General features: G+C 45.0%; 1 protein-coding gene across 1 annotated transcript; it reads left to right on the top strand.

Annotated features, from left to right (window-relative positions):
• Positions 1 to 4,161: 4,161 nt before the first annotated feature.
• On the top strand, positions 4,162 to 18,035 carry LOC120754471 (cholesterol 24-hydroxylase). The gene is made up of 15 exons (XM_040068067.1): positions 4,162 to 4,312; positions 6,133 to 6,210; positions 6,704 to 6,785; positions 7,322 to 7,395; positions 8,059 to 8,145; positions 8,715 to 8,853; positions 9,435 to 9,545; positions 10,339 to 10,495; positions 10,809 to 10,871; positions 12,115 to 12,187; positions 12,631 to 12,715; positions 14,524 to 14,634; positions 14,896 to 14,984; positions 15,895 to 15,961; positions 16,756 to 18,035. The coding sequence occupies exons 1-15, from the start codon at positions 4,185 to 4,187 to the stop codon at positions 16,915 to 16,917; spliced, it is 1,506 nt and encodes a 501-aa protein (XP_039924001.1). The 5' UTR covers positions 4,162 to 4,184; the 3' UTR covers positions 16,918 to 18,035.
• Positions 18,036 to 19,610: the final 1,575 nt, after the last annotated feature.

The raw sequence follows: 19,610 nt of genomic DNA, 5'->3' as shown, positions 1-19,610 counted from the left end.
AGGTCTGGTTTTGGAACAGCTCATTTATCATTATTAACTTGTTATGAGAGTTTTCCTGTCCACATCTGCTGTGGTAAATTCTGAGTGACCAGGACACCCAGCCCTCCAGCTATTCGTGTGCTGCTTAAGGCATTTCCCAGCACAAGAGCTGCCTGTGCTCTGCCTTCTCCTTGCTGTCCTCACTTACAACTTAAACAATGCTGCACCTTCAGAGAGAGAACAAAATGTTTTCAAACCTAGATAGCCATGCAAAGCCAAGCAAATGACAGCAGGAGTCCGGACCAACCCTGTGTCTCGCCAGCTTTTCAAGTTCACTTTGGAACTTCCTCTGTTAACAGCTCCCAGTTCTCTGCTTTTCTGATCAGCTCGTAGATCTGTCCTGCTCCCTGGGTTTGCGGGAATGTGCAGCTTGGCACCGTGTCCACGCGGTGGCAGTTCAGTCCCCAGCAGCAAGGGGACACGCGGGGAAGCTCAGCCCAGCCCGGCCCGGCTCAGCTCAGCCCAGCCCGGCCCGGCTCAGCTCAGCTCAGCCCAGCCCAGCCCAGCCCGGCTCGGCTCAGCTCAGCTCAGCTCAGCCCAGCCCAGCCCAGCCCAGCCCGGCTCGGCTCAGCTCAGCTCAGCCCAGCCCGGCTCGGCTCAGCTCAGCTCAGCCCAGCCCGGCCCGGCTCAGCTCAGCTCAGCTCAGCCCAGCCCAGCCCAGCCCAGCTCAGCCCAGCCCTGCTCCTTCCTCCCAGCGCAGTGTGTGGCTCCCGGGCAGATCATAAACACAGGAGTGTCTTGGGATCATGTCCTTCACTCGAGGGTATAGAAACACGTTAGAATACAAACAAAAGATTGTATTAAAGTTCGTTGGAACACAAACAATTGTTTTTTTTTTTGAAGTTCATCTTTAAAGCATGAAAAATAAGATAATTTCTGCAGTGTGCCCAGGCTGAATACTTACAGGAGGTATCAGTTGATAATTATATTTCACTGAGAAGCCTCATTTTGAGAGCTTACCTGATTTACTCAGGGATTAGTACTGTATCATATAGTCTCTCTTTCCAATCAAAATGTATAAAACCCCAAATATTTTATCGCCTCCCAGTTTGCTGCTCACAAACAAGGTACAAGCAGGAAATTTTCACAGGAATTATTCTGAGACTGATTCCAAATGAAAAAACAACTTACAGATAGTTACAATCTCGAAGTATGCTGAAAAAACATTGATGAAACTCAGAAAATCAATGTTTCATCAGGAAGTTCATTGAACATCTTTAAAAACATGGTTTCATCAGCTAGCTTTAGTTTTAAACTTTCTCTGAGTGATGCTATTCTTGCTATCAGCTGTATCTTTCCTAGTAATGGGTGCATGATATCATTATATGCACTGCTTGACCAGTGGGAAGGAATGGTAGATATTTTTCCTGAAAACAAGCAGTTTTAAAACCACAGCCTTAACAGGGGAAAAAAAAAAAAAAAAAAAAAAAAAAAAAAAAAAAAAAAAAAAAAAAAGAAAAGTGGTTTCAATTAAGATAAATGAAAACAATAGTTAGATAATAATGATGTAATGATGGTCTTTGAGAATATGTACTCTAAACAGATGGAGGAATAGCTAATTAATAGCTAATTAGCTAATTAATAGCTAATAGCTAATAGGCAATTATTTTGAGCCAAAGAAGGTATCACCAGTTGAAGAAAAATCAATGTTAACACTGGATGTAACAGAAAGTCAAATAAGAAAACCAAGGAAAACCTGCAGATTGTTGTCTTCTAGTACAGTCAGTTTCCACTTGGAAACTGAAGCGAGCTGACTCTTGGAGGTGTCTGGCAGATGATTGATGCATTGGATGGACAAAAGCAGAGGGTGCCATGAGTTACATCTCCTCCCTTCTTCTGCAGAGAGGCAAGACCATATGGGAGTTGCTGAGGGAGGAGTGCAGGGAAAATACACCCCACTGGAAATGGGGTGAAAACTCCTGCAGTGTCTCCTATGGTGCAGCCAAACTAGGCAGAAACCCAGATGTGAAAAATGTGCATGATAAGATTCCAGCTAGCTTGGTATGCTACCTGCAGACGGTTGAGCAAAGCTTGTGCAGAGAAAGGAGCGTAAAATGGGGCTGTCCCACTTTCTCTGTGAAAGTCTGATTGGTAGGTGCTGTGCTTGTTTTCCTTTGGGTATAGTGGGACTGCAAGGACCCTGCTTCTGCTTCTCCTGCTGCACTCAGAGCTGTGGGAATGGTGGAGAGGAGTATCAGCTGCCTCATAGGCAAGATAAGCAACCTTCAAAGGGATGGAGTGGGCACAACCTGCTGCAGCACTGGTGGAGTGACCTAGAAAGGCTCGGAGGACAGAAGAAGGGGAGGGTTTATAAGAGACTATGGAGGTTGTTGCAGTGATTGAAAAGCTGCTGGACTAAGGGCAGGATGGGAAGAAAGGAGGATGCAGTAGATGGTTTGCTACCTTCTTGGTTTTCTTGAGCAGTCTGGGGTCTTGCTGTTCCTGTCAGAAATCCCCAGAGTGCAGCAGTCCTGCTGAGGCCAGTGATGGTTCCTGGTGCCATCCTGCACCAATTTCCCTGGTTCCTTGTGAGCCAACTTACTTAGCTCCCACAACAGCTTGTTGCCTTGAGTTCCCCTGTCTAACAATTTGTTGTGAAAAATGTATTCCTCTTTTACACCTGCTGCTGGATCATTCCAGTAGGTACCTCCTTGTTCTTGAATTATGTAATGACTCAGTTTGTCCCTATTTATCTCCAAACCACTGGTGGTTTTCCTGACACCTGTCATAATCTCCCTCACTCATCATTTTCCAGTTTGAGGCTTAACCTGTTCTGTCTGTACACCTCTGCTGAGCTGGTAGGAACAGTGCATGGGGTATTCCCACACGGTGGGTGTGCCCCAGATTTATCCTGGTCTCTATCTACCAGTACATTCAGGCATCTTGTTTTACTCGCTCCCCCATTTCTAATCCCAGCATTGTTCTGCTTGCTTCTTTGATCTGTACTGGGCATTAATGTGAAATTCCTGAATAAGTGGCACCACTAAATATATATAACTGGCTTGCATGCATATGGATATGTATACACATATTTTGTCTTCCCCCATACATTATTTGTCGTTCATCAGAAATGAATTTCCACCATTTTATGGCTTGGTGTCTTGTGTCCTGCAATCCTTATGCAATTTGTGTGAGTATTAGATTGCTTGTTTTGAATAAAACAGTATCAGCTCTCAATCCTACGTCTGGATGAGGAATAAGCATGTTGTATAATATGGTGCTCAAAACAGAGTGCTCTAAAAATCTTCACCTACTGATTCCTACAGGCATTTGCAGTACATTTCCTTTGTCTCTTCTAATTTAAAGTTAAAAGTCAACAAAAAAACCCTCTGCCTTCCTTGTCCTGGGATGCTTGGTTTGTCTAGGAGACTTCAGAGACCAGCTTTATTTAAACAAACATAGGAAGGTGCAGCATCCTTCCTGACCTCCCCATGCACTTGTGCAAAGCATCATCTCCACCCAGGAAAGCATACACACACACACACACACACACACACACACACACACACACACACATATATTTCTGCTATAGAATCATAGAATGGTTTGGGTTGGAATGGACCATAAAGATCATCTAGTTCCACCTTCATCCCCTGCCATGGTCAGGGACACACCTTGCATTGGACCAGGTTGCTCAAAGCCCAATTCAACCCAGTCTTGGACACTTCCAGGGGCAGGGCAGCCACAATTCCTCTGGACAACCTGTTCCAGCACCTCATTTTCCCCATAGTAAAGACTTTATTCCTAATATCTAATCTAGATCTGCGTTCTTTAAGTTCAAAGCCATTCCCCCTCGTCATATCACTACATGTCCTTGCAACGAGTCCCTCTCCAGCTCTCTTATAGCCCCTGCAAGAAGGTCTCCCGGGAGCCTTCTTATTCTCTGGGCTGAACAGCTCCGACTGTCTCAGCCTGTCTTCACAGGAGAAGTGCTCCAGCACTACGAGCATGTTCGTGTCCTCCTCTGGACCATACCCGTACTCCCCGGCACTCGCCGTGCGGGCTTTTCGAGCAGCACGGCGCTCCCGGAGCAGGCCGCCGCCGCCGGGCTCTTTAAGCGGAGCCGTCCCCGCCCGCAGCCGGGTTTCTCCCGGCCCGCTCCGCCCTTTGCTCGCTGCGGGAGGAGGCGCTGGCAGCCGGCGGGCATGGAGGTGCTGTGGGCGGCGGGCGGGCTCCTGCTGGCCCTGTCCCTCCTGGCCTTCGTCCTGTACTGCTGCTACGTGCACTACATCCACGCCAAGTATGACTACATCCCCGGCGCCCCGCGGGAGAGGTAAGGGGCTGGCCGGGCAGGCCAGGCAGCGGCGGGCCGGCTCGGTGTCTCCGCGCCGCGCTCCCTGCCAGGCTGGAGCCGTGAGGCGGCCTCAGAGCGGGAAATAAACCCTCCGGCCGGTGTCCGAGGGCCGCGCCGGGCCCGGCGGGCACGGGCAAGGGCAGCGGCCGCGGTTCGCCGCGGGCTGGGCACGGCGCTCGTGGTGCCCGCTTCCCGCGGAGCGCTGGCGCCGCGCGGCCTGCCTGGCCGGGCCTGCGTGCCCTGACCTGCATGTCCCGGCTGGCCGCAGCGGCACCAAGGAGCGCTTTAGCCCGCCCGAGCTGGGCGATTGCTTGTGACCCTGAAGAGGGACCTGACAGCCGCCTCAGCCAGCGCAGGCGGGGCCAGCGCCGCCAGCCTCCCGCACTGCTCCGGGCGGCACACCGACACTAACTCCACCAGGCACCTCCCGTGCTCTCCTCCGTAAGCCAGGTGTTTGGTTTCTGCCAAAAATAAATAAAAATGTCAGAAGTGGTAAGGGGCAGTGAGAAAGGTGCCAGCAAGGCCGTGGCAGCACTGTCACAAGGAGTCGTGGTTCCCACAGGAGTGTGTGAGCTTCCCCCTTAACCTCACCTGTGGGTGCACATGCCCTCAGTGACATGGCACAGGAGGAGACACCGGCGCTCCTACACAGCCTTACAGGGACACCACTCACTCCTGCCCACCTCCGGGCTTCAGCCTACTTGTGTAATCAGGGTCAGACACCAAGACTAGAGAGAGGATGTTCTTGTCATACCTAGACCTGCTTGTCCTTAGGTTCATTTTGAGGTGTGGAGTAACACCGTGGAGTGGCGGCACACCAGAGGAGCCATGAGTGGGACCCCGTTTCCTGTAATGCAGGTAGAGCAGTTTCCAGAGCTACCAGAGGAGTCGTGTTGTATTTGGGGCTTTCACATCTTTTTGGAATACGGTTAAAAAGGAGGAGTCAAACAAGTGGAGGATTAAAAGTTTCTGTAGATGTTAAGTAACTTTGTGGAGCTCTTGTTATTTTAAGCACCTCCCAGTTCCAACTGTAGTAAAATAATAGCCTGTTTTTCCCCATAGCTTATTTATGTTGAAAAGGATGATAGCATGGCTCGCTGTCTCTCAAATGGAAAACAGATCTTGAGTGCAGCTTGCTTCATTTAGGGAGGAGCTTGGCCAAATCTTCCCTCAGATTTATGCAAAGCCAGTGAGAATTCACCACTCACAGTTGAAGGAAGGAATTGATCTCCATGTTTTTAATACAGATACTGTATTTGAAGAATTAACATTTTTTATTAATTTCTTCAATTTCCATATTAGCCAGTAATTGTCCTCCTCAGTATTTGAAATGATGTGGTTTTGGACAGAAGGAGGTGGTTCCTAATTTCCCTTAACAGAAATCCATTGATAGAAATAAAGTTACACTTACCAGGGATGAGCATGTATTAAAGAGTATTTAATGCAAATGCTTCATTCATGTACAGCAATGTAATAGCTGCAGTCAAGATTCAGTCAGCCAGGCAAAGAGCAAAGCAATTCAGGGGGGGCTCCCATCCAGACCTGAACATCTCCTATAATACAGCGTAAGAAAAAGACCTCATCCTTCATCTCTGGACTGGTCTTCCTGGCTGCATGTGAGCACTAGCCTGTCTTTGGTCCCCAGTTTACCAGCTTGGTAAGGGCTGGGCATTGGCACAGCTCAGAGTTATTTTTATCTTCCCTTACGATGACAACATGAACAACACTCACTGAGCAACAAGGATTGCGATCCGTACAAAACCCATCCTCATGATGCTCTTAACCTTCATATTCTGCAGCTTTTTATTTGGACACCTGCCAATTATATGGAGAATGGTGAGGAATCGGGAGTTTACACCAGATCTCTTCCTGCAGTGGTAAGTTGAGGCACATCAGTGACATTGAATGGGGTAGCCCTGTGGTGTATATGGAGAAATCAAGGCCCAAAGACCCTTACAGAATTACATAATTAGCATCACTGAGAAGGTTGGCAGAGGAGCTAGAGAGAGAGCATTGATCTTTCAGATCAGATATTAGAAAAAACTTTTTCACTGAAAGAATGGTTAGCCATTGGAATAAGGATGGTGGTGGAGTGATTTGTGGAAATGTTCAAGAGACGTCTGGGTGTGGCACTTATGGATATGGTTTAGGGGTGATTACGGTGGTGATGGGTTTGTGGTTAGATCTTGAGGATCTCTTCCAACCTTGATCATTCTGTTCTGTGATTCTCTTAATGGCTTTGTTGGCTGGGGACTGCAGTAGTTCTACTCTGGTCCTTCAAGGTTGTTAGGTCTGAGCTGTTACATGTTGGTGGTTTGTACCATAATTCTCTTTTTTTTTTTTTTTTTCCCAAATGTTCTATTCTTACAGGGCAGAGAAATACGGACCTGTTGTACGAGTGAATGCCTTTCACAGAGTCTCACTACTGATTGTGAGTCCTGAAGGAGTGAAGGTACTAAAAAACAAAGCCAAATCCATAGTGGAGACCAGCCCATTCCTCCATAACAGGAGAGCTGATGCCTGATGATCGGAGCAGCACAGAGCAGCCAATCTGTGCTTGGCTCTGGCTGGGTTAGGAGGATGAGGTGCTTTGCTCTCCAGGCTGTCCTGATTTATCTTTTCCATTATCAGTTAATTTATTTTGTTAATTTTATTTAAACAGCACGTATAGCAAACATTTTCCATTAGTGAAAAGCAGGCTCTCTGCAAGAGCTTAATATCTCAAATGAATGGGGCACAAGAGACCAAATTTCTCCCTCTAAATCTTTGCAATTACAACAGAGTGAGATTTCAGGACATTGGGCAAAAAAGTGCTTAGAGGCATGCAAAGCAAGCTAGGAACTGGGGAATCAGGGCACACCAGATAATTTACCTACTCTTCAGACTATCGCTGTAGAAGAAAAGAGTAAATGTGTGTGAGTGAAATGTTGTGTTTTGTCTGGGAAACAGATTGCACTCAGTATTTACTGACCTGAGGTTTGATTTTAGGAGCTCTTGATGTCACCGCAGCACCCAAAGGATCCGATAGTGTATGGTACTCTCTTCAGCCTGTTTGGTGAGAGGTAGGCAAAACCCATCTGAAGCCACTGAGATCTGAAAATAAGTGCAGGATTAATAATATCACAGGCATGACATTTTGACTCAGACCATTTACCTTAGTGTGGGGATTAATTTCTAATTCCAGACACTTGTGAGCGGTATGTACCTGTTAAACTATATGTCAAGTCAAATGTCTTCCCAGTCAGGGAGGAGGAGATGTTGGATTTTGTTTTACCTTGATCACATATCTTTTTTTCCTCCTGGGGATGTTCAGTTAGTCTCAGAGCAGTCTGCTCAAGACCATCATCAAACTTCTGAGATTTTAGGGCACTAATTTTAGAGCACTCCATAAGGTATGGCAGTTTGCAACTTCTAAATTCAATTCCAAAACCAGGGAATTTTTCTTTGTAAGTCTGAAGCTTATTATATTAATTATTTGCATAACAGCTATAATGAACCAGCACCCTATGGGACTCAGAAATCCACAGGTACCTAGCAAAAATATCTGTGGTTCGGTTGTTGTCCACAGTGATGCAATGGCTGCATACTCAAAGGTGCTCCCTGCACATGGGAAAAATAAAAGAAAGTAGATGTGAAAAATATATATACTTATATGTGTGACTGCATGGGGTTCAGCAAGCTCCCTTGTGTAAAACTGTTCCTTCCCTTGTCTTGCTGTGTGCTAGGTTTCTAGGGAATGGCTTGGTAACTGTTTGCAACCATGAGCATTGGCGCAAGCAGCGGAGGATAATGGATCCAGCTTTCAGCCGAAGGTAAGGCAAGTATTTCTGGGATGATCTAGCTGTTACTTTTACTGTGTTGTCATGCTTCTCCCTGCCATTATTTGATATTTGGATGAAACAGACCCCAACATTCAGTGCCAAAATCATATTTAACTTAGAATCCAGCACTCCATTCCCATGCTAAGTATAATTTGACTGTGGAGCAGTGACACCCCTCTGAACTCAGCAAAGGCAGAAAGGTCTGAAGGTTGTATATCCTGGAGGATGTTTATGGCTGCCTTATCCCATTGGAAAAGATAAAGCAGGGGATTGGTCTGGTTTCCTTGTTTGCGTTGATGCAAGGTCCAAGAGATAAAGTCCATGTGCTTTGATGGGCACGCTTTGCCATGACAGATCTTAATTACATGGCAGGGTAGAGCAGGGCTGCTGTAAGAAGAATGTAGCTCATTCTGTATGTTTGCTTTTTATTGTATTAAGTCAAATTAATTATAAAATTTAAAAAATTTTACTATTTCCTATGGAAAATAACAAAGGTTATTTTGTCTGAACAAAGATGTCCTCTCCAGAGCCCCCATTACTCATCTTTATTGATTGTTCAGCTACCTGATTGGTCTGATGGAAACTTTTAATGAAAAAGCAGAGGAGCTGATGGAGAAGCTAGAGGAAAAGGCAGATGGAAAAACAGAGTTTAGCATGCTGTCGATGATGAGCCGTGTGACTATGGATATCATTGGAAAGGTACCAGCTGTCCCTTTCTTGTTTCCTCTGCAACTGGCAGGCAGAGATGGAAGTAATGCCTCACCAGCAGCAGGATGGGCTCAGGAGCTGGAGGCAGGGAGAAGGACCTTTACCCAGCAGTGCCAGAAGACCTGCAGAACTAATTGTGCCACCTCCATTCAGGCTGAGCCATGGGAAAGGGCAATCAGGGAAGGGTCTGCATAGTCTAGGTGTGGCCTGCAGCATGGGGACCCTTTGCAAAAGTCCTTTCAGGCTCATACTTCCCACCCCTCCATGCCAAAAGGGACACACCAGGGCTCTTTCATGGCTGTTGTATTGCCATTGCATATCAGCATGAAGTCTGCCTTACACTGCCTTTTCTCTTTTTATGCAAACAAGTTTGGGAGGAATGGAGAGTAGTAGTAAATTATTAATCCAGCCAAATAAGGAGAAAACATAATGTCGATATTGCCCCCCCTTGCAGCCTCCTGACAGGTAGGATCTAGCCTGAGATATTTTTAGGGGAAAAGGTGGTGCTGTGAGGCTCTCCTGCTCTTTCACTCCCACCCCAGCAAGTTGCCTTTTTCTCTCCTGCTTCTCAGGTAGCCTTTGGCTTGGAATTAAATGCACTGAGTGATGACCAGACGCCTTTACCCAACGCTGTCACTAGGATTATGGAGGGGCTGAACAAGGCACGCAACCCCTTCATAAAGGTCTGTACTCTCCTCACTTCAGCCCTCCCTCCTCACATTCAGCTGCTCCTGCTTGAGTTCATGGAGCTGTGCAAGGTCCATATATGTCAGGGAAACGGTCATCTGTAGATATTTCCCTCCAATGTGCATCAAGATAAAATTCATTAGTGCATCAAGATAAAATTCATTAGAAATCGACATTAATATTTAATGCTGCCTTTTTTGTTTTGTTTTGGTTTTGTTTTTTTGTTCCCCCCTACATATGTCTCGTTCTGGTACAGTTTTATGCTCTCATACCCATTAAAAATTGAAATTTTTGCCATTTATCCAAGAAGGATGGCAGCCTTCACTCAGAGTGGAAAAAATTTGAGCATTTTTGCTGTGAAAAAAATTACATTTTCAACCCTAATTCATCTGCTAGGAAATGATGGATGTAATATGAAATATTTAAGAAAAGAATTACTTCAGTGTCTCATGAAAGCTGTAGTTCAGGCTTCTGGAGCTCCTGTTTTCCTTTTTGAGACCAGGGGTGAGATTCTGCATTGCATGCTTCAGTTTCTTTTCATGGAGAGGTGATAAATTTTGCTCACAGTGCTCAAAACATCAGCTCTGACAAGACACGACTTCAGCATGCACAGTTTGAAATATTTCTTATTTCAGCCCAAGCCCTTCATCCTGTGGGCATTCAGGTTGTTGCATGGAGAGCAAATGTTTTTGTGACAAGTGGAAAACAAGGTACTCATTTGTAAAATAACACTGACATTATTTATTACCAGCAAAAGGAATAACATGACAAAAGAAATTCTATATTCAGTTCATGCCAGGGAATCAGAAGCTGGTAAAGGAGGCCAGGGAGAGTGTGAGGCTGTTGAGACGAGTGGGGAAGGAATGCATTGACCGGAGGAGAGAAGCCATCCAGAGTGGGAAAGAAGCCACAATGGATATTCTTACACAGATACTGAAAGGAGATGGTAAGAGACACCTTGCTGTTTGAGTGAATTCCTCTGTGGTATGTTTTGCTGTGAAATTCAGGGAAGATTGTTTTGGGGATCCGAACTTGGATCTTCCTTTAAAGTTGTTTTCACACTGAAGATAGTGAGAGTTGCTTTGAAAATTCCGTGTTTATTTGTGTTGGATTAAAAATTGATCACAAGTCACCACTGAAATGCTCATTCAGCATCCTCTCTCAATGCCAATATTTGCCAAACAGGGCAGAGCATTCTGGCTGGTCCAGCTGGGGCACGGGGGCATTTTCTAATCCCAATTGTTTTTCTTTCTTGATAGCTCTGGAGGAGACTAGAGATGATGAAAATATTCTGGATAACTTTATCACTTTCTTTGTTGCAGGTTGGTAGCTATTTTAATGCTTGGATATGTCATGTGGGAAGCTGTACTCATTCTTGAGCTGTCTACAAGATCATGATTAACATCCCTTTTAATAACAGCATGATTAACATCATGACTCCATGTGATGCTGCTGCAACCAGGAGTCTCTTGGTTGGAAGACATCAGTATTACACTGGCACAGGACCAGCTGGGTGAGGTCTGAAGAGAACTCTTAAGTTTTCTCACAGGAAAATGATATATTATCCTCTTTCAGTGATATCAGTGCAGCAGATAATGCCAGGCTGGTGTTTTCCAACCACTGGCTTCCCACTCTGTTTTCCAGTCTCTGTCTTTCCACTGCCCACTGGGGTGCAAGGCTATTATGGGGTTCTGGCCCTTCCACCCAGATCCCACTAAACCCCACCAAAACCATTTTTTACATATTCAGTGTGCCTTTGTATCACCTCACCCACATGATTCAATGCAATTCTTGCCTAAGTAGGAGAAGGCACTGTCAAGCAAACCAGAAAATGTACAGGCTAAGTAATTATGTGAGATAAATGACATTTTGCAGATCAAGAGGATTTAGGTTCATAAGAAGGTGAGGTCAAAATGCTGTTCTTTGGCAAGAAAGGTGTTATTGCAGCAGACATCTTTGCAGAAGTCTGTTTTCTGTAATGCTTTAAAATAGTACATGTCTATGCATGAAAAAGAGGGAAAAGTGTCCACATCAGAGTCACAAAGTGGGTAAGGTTGAAAGGGTCTTCTGGTCCAACCTCCCTGCTCAAGCAGGGTCATCCTAATATGTAAAGGAGGCCTTTCAAAGAAAGATGGTAAGAAGCTCTGTTTCCCCTCAAAACCAGTAAATCCTTCCTTTTTGAAGACAGACATATTATGGGACACAGAACTGTGTGTCCCATAATATGACAAGGCAAATCCTGGACCTCACTAGCCTTCCTGTTAGGGAGCTCATGACCAGTAGGTGCTGCGTGCAACCACTGCAGCTTTGACTTGGGCAAGATGGGTTGTATCTCTGCCAGCTATGTCCTTTTCTCGTCATTGTTGAAAGCTCTTTACGTAGACTTTACGTTACATTTTATTATTTCCTTTATTTTCTAGCATATTTGAAATAAAACGTTTGGGGTTTGATATTTAAAGCTTCCTATATTCACAATCACCCTAGCAGACCATCTTTATTTGTATCTGTGTTATTTTTGTGTTGTTATTTCGTACTAACTTTTAAACTGTTTTTTGTTATCATTAGGTCATGAAACCAGTGCAAATGAGATGACATTTACAGTAATGGCACTGGGTCAGCATCCTGAAATACTGGAAAGGTATGTGTGCTCCAATTTTTAGACCCAGCTTGATGTTAATTTCAAGGTGAACTTAATTGTTAGGGTTATTAAAAAGATAGGATCAGTTCCTAATAAATTCTAGCCTCCTCTCCAAAATAAACAGTTTCCTAGTACCAATATATCCAAAATGCATAAAAAGAGAAACCTTAAGATGGATTATTTCATTTTCACCTAGCTGATTTTTTTCAAAGCCTTTATACATCCGGGTCCCAAATCCCATGATTCAGCTGCCCTGTATGCACGTTGCCTCATCCTGATGTGAGGTACAAGTTCAGGAAGCCTCGATGGGAATTGATTGGCATTTTGCCTGAAAATGGGTGTTTAAGTCCAACTCAGTGTCTGGAGAGTAAACTAATGTAATTTGTCAACTTGCCTAGCAAGAAACAGGCATCTGCAGCTAACGAGTTTTAATTGAACTGCAGGGCTCAGGCTGAAGTGGATGAGGTTCTTGGTGCCAAGAGAGACGTTGACTATGAGGATCTTGGCAAGCTCACCTACTTATCACAGGTACTGTAGGAGTGAGGTAAGAGACCAGGCAGAGCTGTTTGGTAGGACCTCTGACATGTCATGGAGGAGCCCCACACCTGTAAAACTTTAAAAACTTTGCTAATCTTTTATCCTGATAGTGTTTGTCCCCAGAGAGTCAGCAAACAGGTAGCCTGACACATTTGCAGCAGCCCAGCCTTATTGGGAGAGGTGCTCCTCAAATTTACAGATTCCTTCACTGCTTTACTTAATTATTACCAGTCTGGGAGCTAGAGTAGAGTTGCATAATCCCTGTCTGTTTAAGGTGAAACAATAGCTGTAACTTTAAGAAAGATGTGCAACTTTGAGCCCAACCTATGTGTAAATCCTACACACTTTCCTAATTCACCGCTCTATTTTTGTTTGATTATTGTTAAAGCATTTCCAGGTATGATCTTACCATATGCAATAAAGTGGGATTTGAGGATAGCCAAAAATAATGGCTGGGTTTTCTAATGTCAGTTTTTCATTATTCAGTCTTAAAACCCTCTTCACTTGGGGTGGTGGGGGAAAGACTTTGGTCCTAAAAGAGGTCTTGTGTATAGAAATGCTGCTTGATAACGAAATACAAAGCCAGGGTTGGCTATTAGCCAGTGTTTGTGTTGCATTTCCTTTTTTTACAAGACGGGGGACACCAGTTGCCCTCAGGAGAGGCTGAATCACAGTCCTGGCAGCTGTTCTGCATAAATTTCCCTGTGATTTTAGTAGTCCACCATGATCCTTTTTGTTTTAGACTGCCCTGCTGAGGTGAGCAACAGTGTTTTACCATTTGGCATATCCCATCCCACAAATTTGATAGCAGATAGATTTCATAGGTCTTTTTCTCATAAAGAAAAGGCAACTCTATGTGATTACAGAAATCAGCAGGCTTCCTTATGCTTCTCCAAACACCATCACAATTATCCCATTCCAATTAGGATGAGGTATCTAAGCCTTTCAGTTTTAAGACAGATCACATGAGAGCTTCTCAAAGCAGATCATTTATTTAGCAGCACAAGCTTGGATCTGCACAACTAAAATCAGTCACCCTCGGTCAGAGCCAGTCCATCACTGGAGTATCAGAGACTATGGGACTCCTCTCCTGTTGTTCAGGCAATTCTGAATCCTTTTGTCCAGGTTTCTTTTTCATTAGTCCACTTGTGCATGCATACTGTTAATTGCATTTTCAGTGCAATGCTCATGTGCACTGTTAATTAGGTTTCACTTTGATGAAATAAGCCATTCTTACAGCTCACTGACACCAAAAGAAATGGTCTTGTTCCATTTTTTTTCTCAACATTCCCTATTCATTTTCCTTTGCCAGGTTGTTTTTTGTCTTTTTGGGGCTCTGACCTGGCTCAGCTTCTCAAGCAGCAGAAGCAGGACAAAGGCAGGAGCTGAGAGTGGGAAGGAGGTGGGAGCAATCACCCACCCACATGGCAGCCAATGCCCAGAACAGCTCATCAGGGGCAGGAGACTTCACTCTTAGGTATTCCCTTTGAGTTTGCTTCCTAATACTTCTTCACTTACTTGTTCATCTGACTTGAGGAGTTAGATCTATTCCAGGATCTCTTCTGGGTTTTGTGTCTTCTTCCCTATATTTTACCAGCTGTAAGAAAGAACCAGGCCTGAAGGAACTGACTTAGCCATATTTTGCCTACTGGAGTCCAAGGCAGATAGACCAGCATCCATTTCAAAAGTCATAATCTCCGATTTAGCTAAAGTGCAAGGCCATAGGGAGGTAATTAATTTTATTTCTGCATCCTACAGTGTATGAACTAACTGATCTCTTGTGCTTTTTGCTGACACAGGTTTTTAAGGAGTCACTGCGGCTGTACCCGCCCGTCTCGGGGACGCTCCGCAGGCTGGAGAAGGAGCTCGTCATCAATGGCATCAGAATTCCCGCAAACACCACGGTCTTTGTGAGTCCCATCCACCCTCAGCAGCTTTTAGCTGCCCCAGTTAATCCAAATGTAGCGGACCTGTGGGTGAGAGGGCCAAAAATCTTCCCTGGGTGTATTTGAACTGGCTTCTCTAAAATTTTGACCAAAACTGGGGTATGAATTAAGACTCACAGTTGGGACTGGGGAGTGGAAGGCATTTATGGTTTTATACCTATGACAGCAAAGAGGCATTTTCAGTGTGTTGCTCTTGACTAACAAAAATAAACTCTTTCTTGCCAGCTCAACACTTACGTAATGGGAAGGATGGAAAAGTTTTTCAAGGATCCACTTACTTTTGATCCAGATCGATTCAGCAAAGATGCACCTAAGTGAGCTTCTTTTCATTCCCATGTTATTAAATATGTATTAAGAAACCATTACAGGAAGAGATTTCAAGGGAAAGAAAAGTAGCATAAAACTATTTTTCCATTCCAGTATGAGTAACACTAAATCATTCAAATGTAAATAGAGAGCAATAATACACAGCTTTTGTTCAAAAATTCTTTAGACCACATGTTACCTTAGAAAAAAAATACCAGTATTATTGTTATTAAATGTTTATATTGAGGTCAAAGCTTTGGGCCCAAACCAGGTTGAATATTTGCCTTAGTAAAATGCATGCATTTAATGTGTGACAGTCCTGGTCCCAGGGTGCTTGAAATGTCTCCCTATTAGAAAGGGGAGAAGAGGGAGGGAAGATGCTATTCAGCCACATGTGCAGGCAGTGGTTAGTGTGGTTAGTGGTTAGTTGTGGTCAGGAGTGCAATAGAAGGGACCAGGGAGTGACTAAACAGATGCAGAGGTCAGCACCAGCTATTTCGTGAGTCAGGAGTTTTCCTTCAGCCTTGAGTTAGTTTGGTCTCCTAAACCAAACACCACCTTACTCACATGGTTTAGAGCTGTCCAAAGGAGCAATAATTGGGTGGATTGTGACAACCTCATGACAGGCTGAAGAGCATTTAGAGTGTGCTTGACATTCAGCTTTGAAATAAGGCTGGCATGCATCAAAGCAGCTCTGGCAGCTGAGCCATACAGTAAGGAGGGATGACAAGGAAACATGCTGCCAAACTGTATTGCTGCTGTGAAGCAAAAAGAGAGTTAATTTGGAGACTGCTTTAACAAGTCCAATAGGAAGGAGATACTTAGACCATTTATTTCCTTGCTGCTGTGATGAAATATTTGCTTGTTTCTTTACAACCAAGTTGGCAGAGTGACAATTTTGAGCATTTTTCTTTGCAGGCCATATTATTGCTATTTTCCATTCTCTCTGGGACCCCGATCCTGCATCGGGCAGGTGTTTGCACAGGTGAGTAGAGGCCTATAACAACACTTGGTTAGCAAGCACTGGGCCAGCTCAGGGTGTGCTGACCATGGGTGGTGGTGGGCACCAGAGGCCACACTGATGCCCTGTGCACTGACCCTGTTCTCAGAGGGAAGATCTCCTCCCATGCCCATGACAGGCATGTCTCTCAAATGCTATCACAAGAGCAGACACTCTGCAGCCAAGGTATCTGCAGGGAGGAGCAGCAGGCTGCACTCCCTCCAAACTGTCCTGGATCAGCCTGCTTGAATCCAAACCCCTTAATGGGAACCACAGTCAACATCCCTTTGTCACCGAAGTCAAGCACATGGGATGTGCATGGGGTCTTGGGGATCATCCTGTGGCTGCCACTGACAGAATCAAGGCAGGGAAAACATCAGCTGGAGGAGCACACAAGCCAGAACTGGCACTGAGAATGTGAGGAGGAGGCTACGTGGACAGAAGGAACAATTCCATGTGTGAGCATGGCAGAGAGCATTTCAGGACAGCCAGAGGCCAGTGCTTTGGGTCTGCTGTGAGCCCATCTAAGCACCAGTGCTCAGTGTGCTTTAGTTTTACAGTCTTCCCAAATGGGTTTAACACATAAACATAGCCTGTCAGTTGTCTTCAAATCCAGAAAGTCACAGGTTTCCTGCCCAAACTCAACTGGCTGCACTAACAGAGTAACATTTAATTTTTAAATCTATTGACAAAGCAGTATAAGATAGTAGACTGACTTTAAGCAGCTGCAGTCCAAGCTGTATTTGCTGTCACTGACAGTTTGCTTTTCTTCTTAACAGATGGAGGTAAAAGTGGTGATGGCGAAGCTGCTGCAGAGGTTTGAATTCCAGCTGGTGCCAGGACAGAGTTTTAAACTCTTGGAGGCTGGAACCTTAAAGCCACTAGATGGAGTAATATGTAAATTAAAGCCAAGGAGCTCTGCAAGAGGCTGCCAGGCATGACTGTTCAGAGAGGGGAGCATGGCATGCTACTGGTAGTGTTTCTTCTGACTTTGAAGATCTTGGCACTAATCAAAGGTTAAATTTAGTAGACCCCTTTAGAGGATTACTAGACTGGATTTCTAACCTTCCTTATAATTTTCTGAAGAAAACCTTGTGAGAGTCACTCTACAGAGCATCATCAATCTGGAACTGTACCTGGAATTGCCAAGTTTGTTCTTTTCCTGGGGGGCTGTTTGATTCTGACCAGATTGGAAAAGAGCATCCATTCACTGGAGTATCCCTGGAGTGCTACACAAGTCTGTAGTCCAGTCCCAGCTCATGGTTTCTACTAAGCTTACATACAACATGACATGGTCTAAGTAAGCCCTTGTTTGGGGTTTCTTACTTACACGATGAAATCAGAAAAGAGGAGAGCATAGATTTGGACTGAATTTAGGAAGAGAAGTTTGGAGATAGTCTCTTGGTCAAAGCAATTTTTCTATGCCTGCTCCAAATGAGAATGACAATTGATAGGAACAATCTGGAAAAAAAAATGCAAACACTCAGAGTCCAAGGCTACTACTTTCTCCTGTTGCTACTGCCTGATTTTTATTCAGTCTTGTCTAGTTTTCTTTTGATAATTGTGCAAAGCTTAGATTCCCACTCTACACTGTAGAAAGGGACTCTCCTGCTTCTTCCTACCCCTCCACATAGCCTGTACTCACTCTTCTGAGACACTCTTCGTTGTGGGGAAAGTCTTGCTGCATTTCTTTTAACCTGGATCGTTTTCCCCATCTTGTTTGCCACAAAGCTACAGTAACATTTAGACCAGATGGTCTAGTAGGTACAGGAGGACTGGAAATAAGTGCCTGAACTAAATGCTGCTCAAAATGGTATTGCCAGTGAAGAAATGTGCCTGCAATTTGAGCCAGAGACAGGAGAAGAAGGAAGGTCCTGCACCCCCTTCTTCTGCAGATGTGCCCAAATAGCTCACTGCATGTAGGCTTGCAGCCAGGCTCTGCTAGGGAGAAAAACTAGCATTTGAAAATGCTGCCTTCCAGAAATATGTGAATACCTAATATGAGTTTGGGCCTCCTCTATCATGATATACAGAGAATTAAAGGCATTTGATGCTGCCACTTTTGTTTCTTATCTTTCTGAATTAAAAGGGCAAGAACACAATCTATACGCTGTCAGGTTCCTGTGGTGGTTTCCATACCAGGAGAGGAATACTCCAGACTTTCCCTGACTTTGCTCCTGTTGTGCACCATCTCATTCAGTGCAGCAGTGGGATAGCAGGCCCAGAAGGTTGATGCTGCTTTGATAATACAATCAGCACCTCACAATGTAGTAATATGACTTGCACCTGGGCTACCAATAGCTGTATTGCAAGGGAAGGTTTAGTCCATCTATTGGTAGACCAGCTCTTCAAGACCTTGTGCTGGAAATCTGATTATATCCTCCTAGACATGAATAAAATCTCATTGGGAAGACTGAGGACTCTTCAGGACCTGTGTTGCCAGGAGCTGATGCAGTAGGGAGCAGGATGTTCCCATGCCAGTCAGGCTGGATGTGCTGGTGGCATAACAAATGGCTGAATCCCGAGAATATGTCAAAGGCAGGGCAATATCTCAGTGCTGTGGGGAGAGGGGGAGAAGCTGTGACAGGAGTGCATCTGCTGTGAACAGCACACAGACAGCTTGACAGAGACTGGCAAATTCTGCTGTGGAAATGTGAGATGCCACCATACCAGCGCTACCATTGAATGAGTTGAGATTCATTAGTTACACAAACACCTAACTACCTTCTGCCACCTCTGCAAAGAGGTCAGACACCTCCAAGGAGGGCTCAAGGGGGGGTGTTAGCATGTTAAAATCCTGCAGTGAGTTCTGTCAGCCCTCATGTGCCCAAGACCAGAGCTTCCTGACTGCTTTTTCCTTATGCTCTTCAGAGGATATTCTTCCTGCTCTCTCTGCAAGCCCAAATGCCATCTAGCTCTTCAGGGACCACTGGCTCAGGCCTTTCTCTTTTTCTGATTGTCTCCCAGCAGATGGCAAGCACTCATTGTCAATGCACCCAACACCCTCAGGGCTCCTCTGCCTTCACAGCTCCTCTCTTAAGTCAGGCTGCCCTCATACCACTGGAGGAGATGGTGGCCTGTGGGGCTGCAAATGCCCTGCAGTGTTCTCATGGCTTCATCCTGCACCACTAGCCAGGAGCTGAGCCCTCATCCAACAAAAAACAAATTTTAAAAAATGGAGCAGGTTCAGGAAGGTTGCTATATGCCAACTGGGTGCTGGCATCAGCTTTGCCAAACCCTGTTGAGAAACCTCCAACCAGAAGTGCTTAGGGATATACAGCTGTGCCTGCCATGGGCTGTAAAAACACCTGGGAGCAGCAGCTGTCTCAGACACCACAGAAAAGGACAGTTTTTTCTTCCTTCTGTGGAAGAGAACCATATTATTTCAGTTCTAGGGCAATCATTATTGCACCAAGCCCTCGGCTAGGTTTCCTGGCTGGTGAGGCAAAAAAAGCAGAGCCTGTCTCCCTAGTTCACTTGCTTGTAGAAAGGTGTCATACCTGCATCTAACTTTCTTCTCCTTTCCCTGGCTCTTGGGCAAAACAAAGAGAAATCTGGGAATGGCTGGTGGGGTGATTTTTTCCTGGTGCTACACACAGGCCAGTGCTGCATGCCTGGAGGCTGGATGCAAGAA

This window comes from Hirundo rustica, chromosome 6, assembly GCF_015227805.2.
Source record: "Hirundo rustica isolate bHirRus1 chromosome 6, bHirRus1.pri.v3, whole genome shotgun sequence".
NCBI classification, from domain to species: Eukaryota; Metazoa; Chordata; class Aves; order Passeriformes; family Hirundinidae; genus Hirundo; species Hirundo rustica.
The sequence above is the reverse complement of the archived record's forward strand: the minus strand, read 5'-3'. Positions and strand labels throughout refer to the sequence as shown.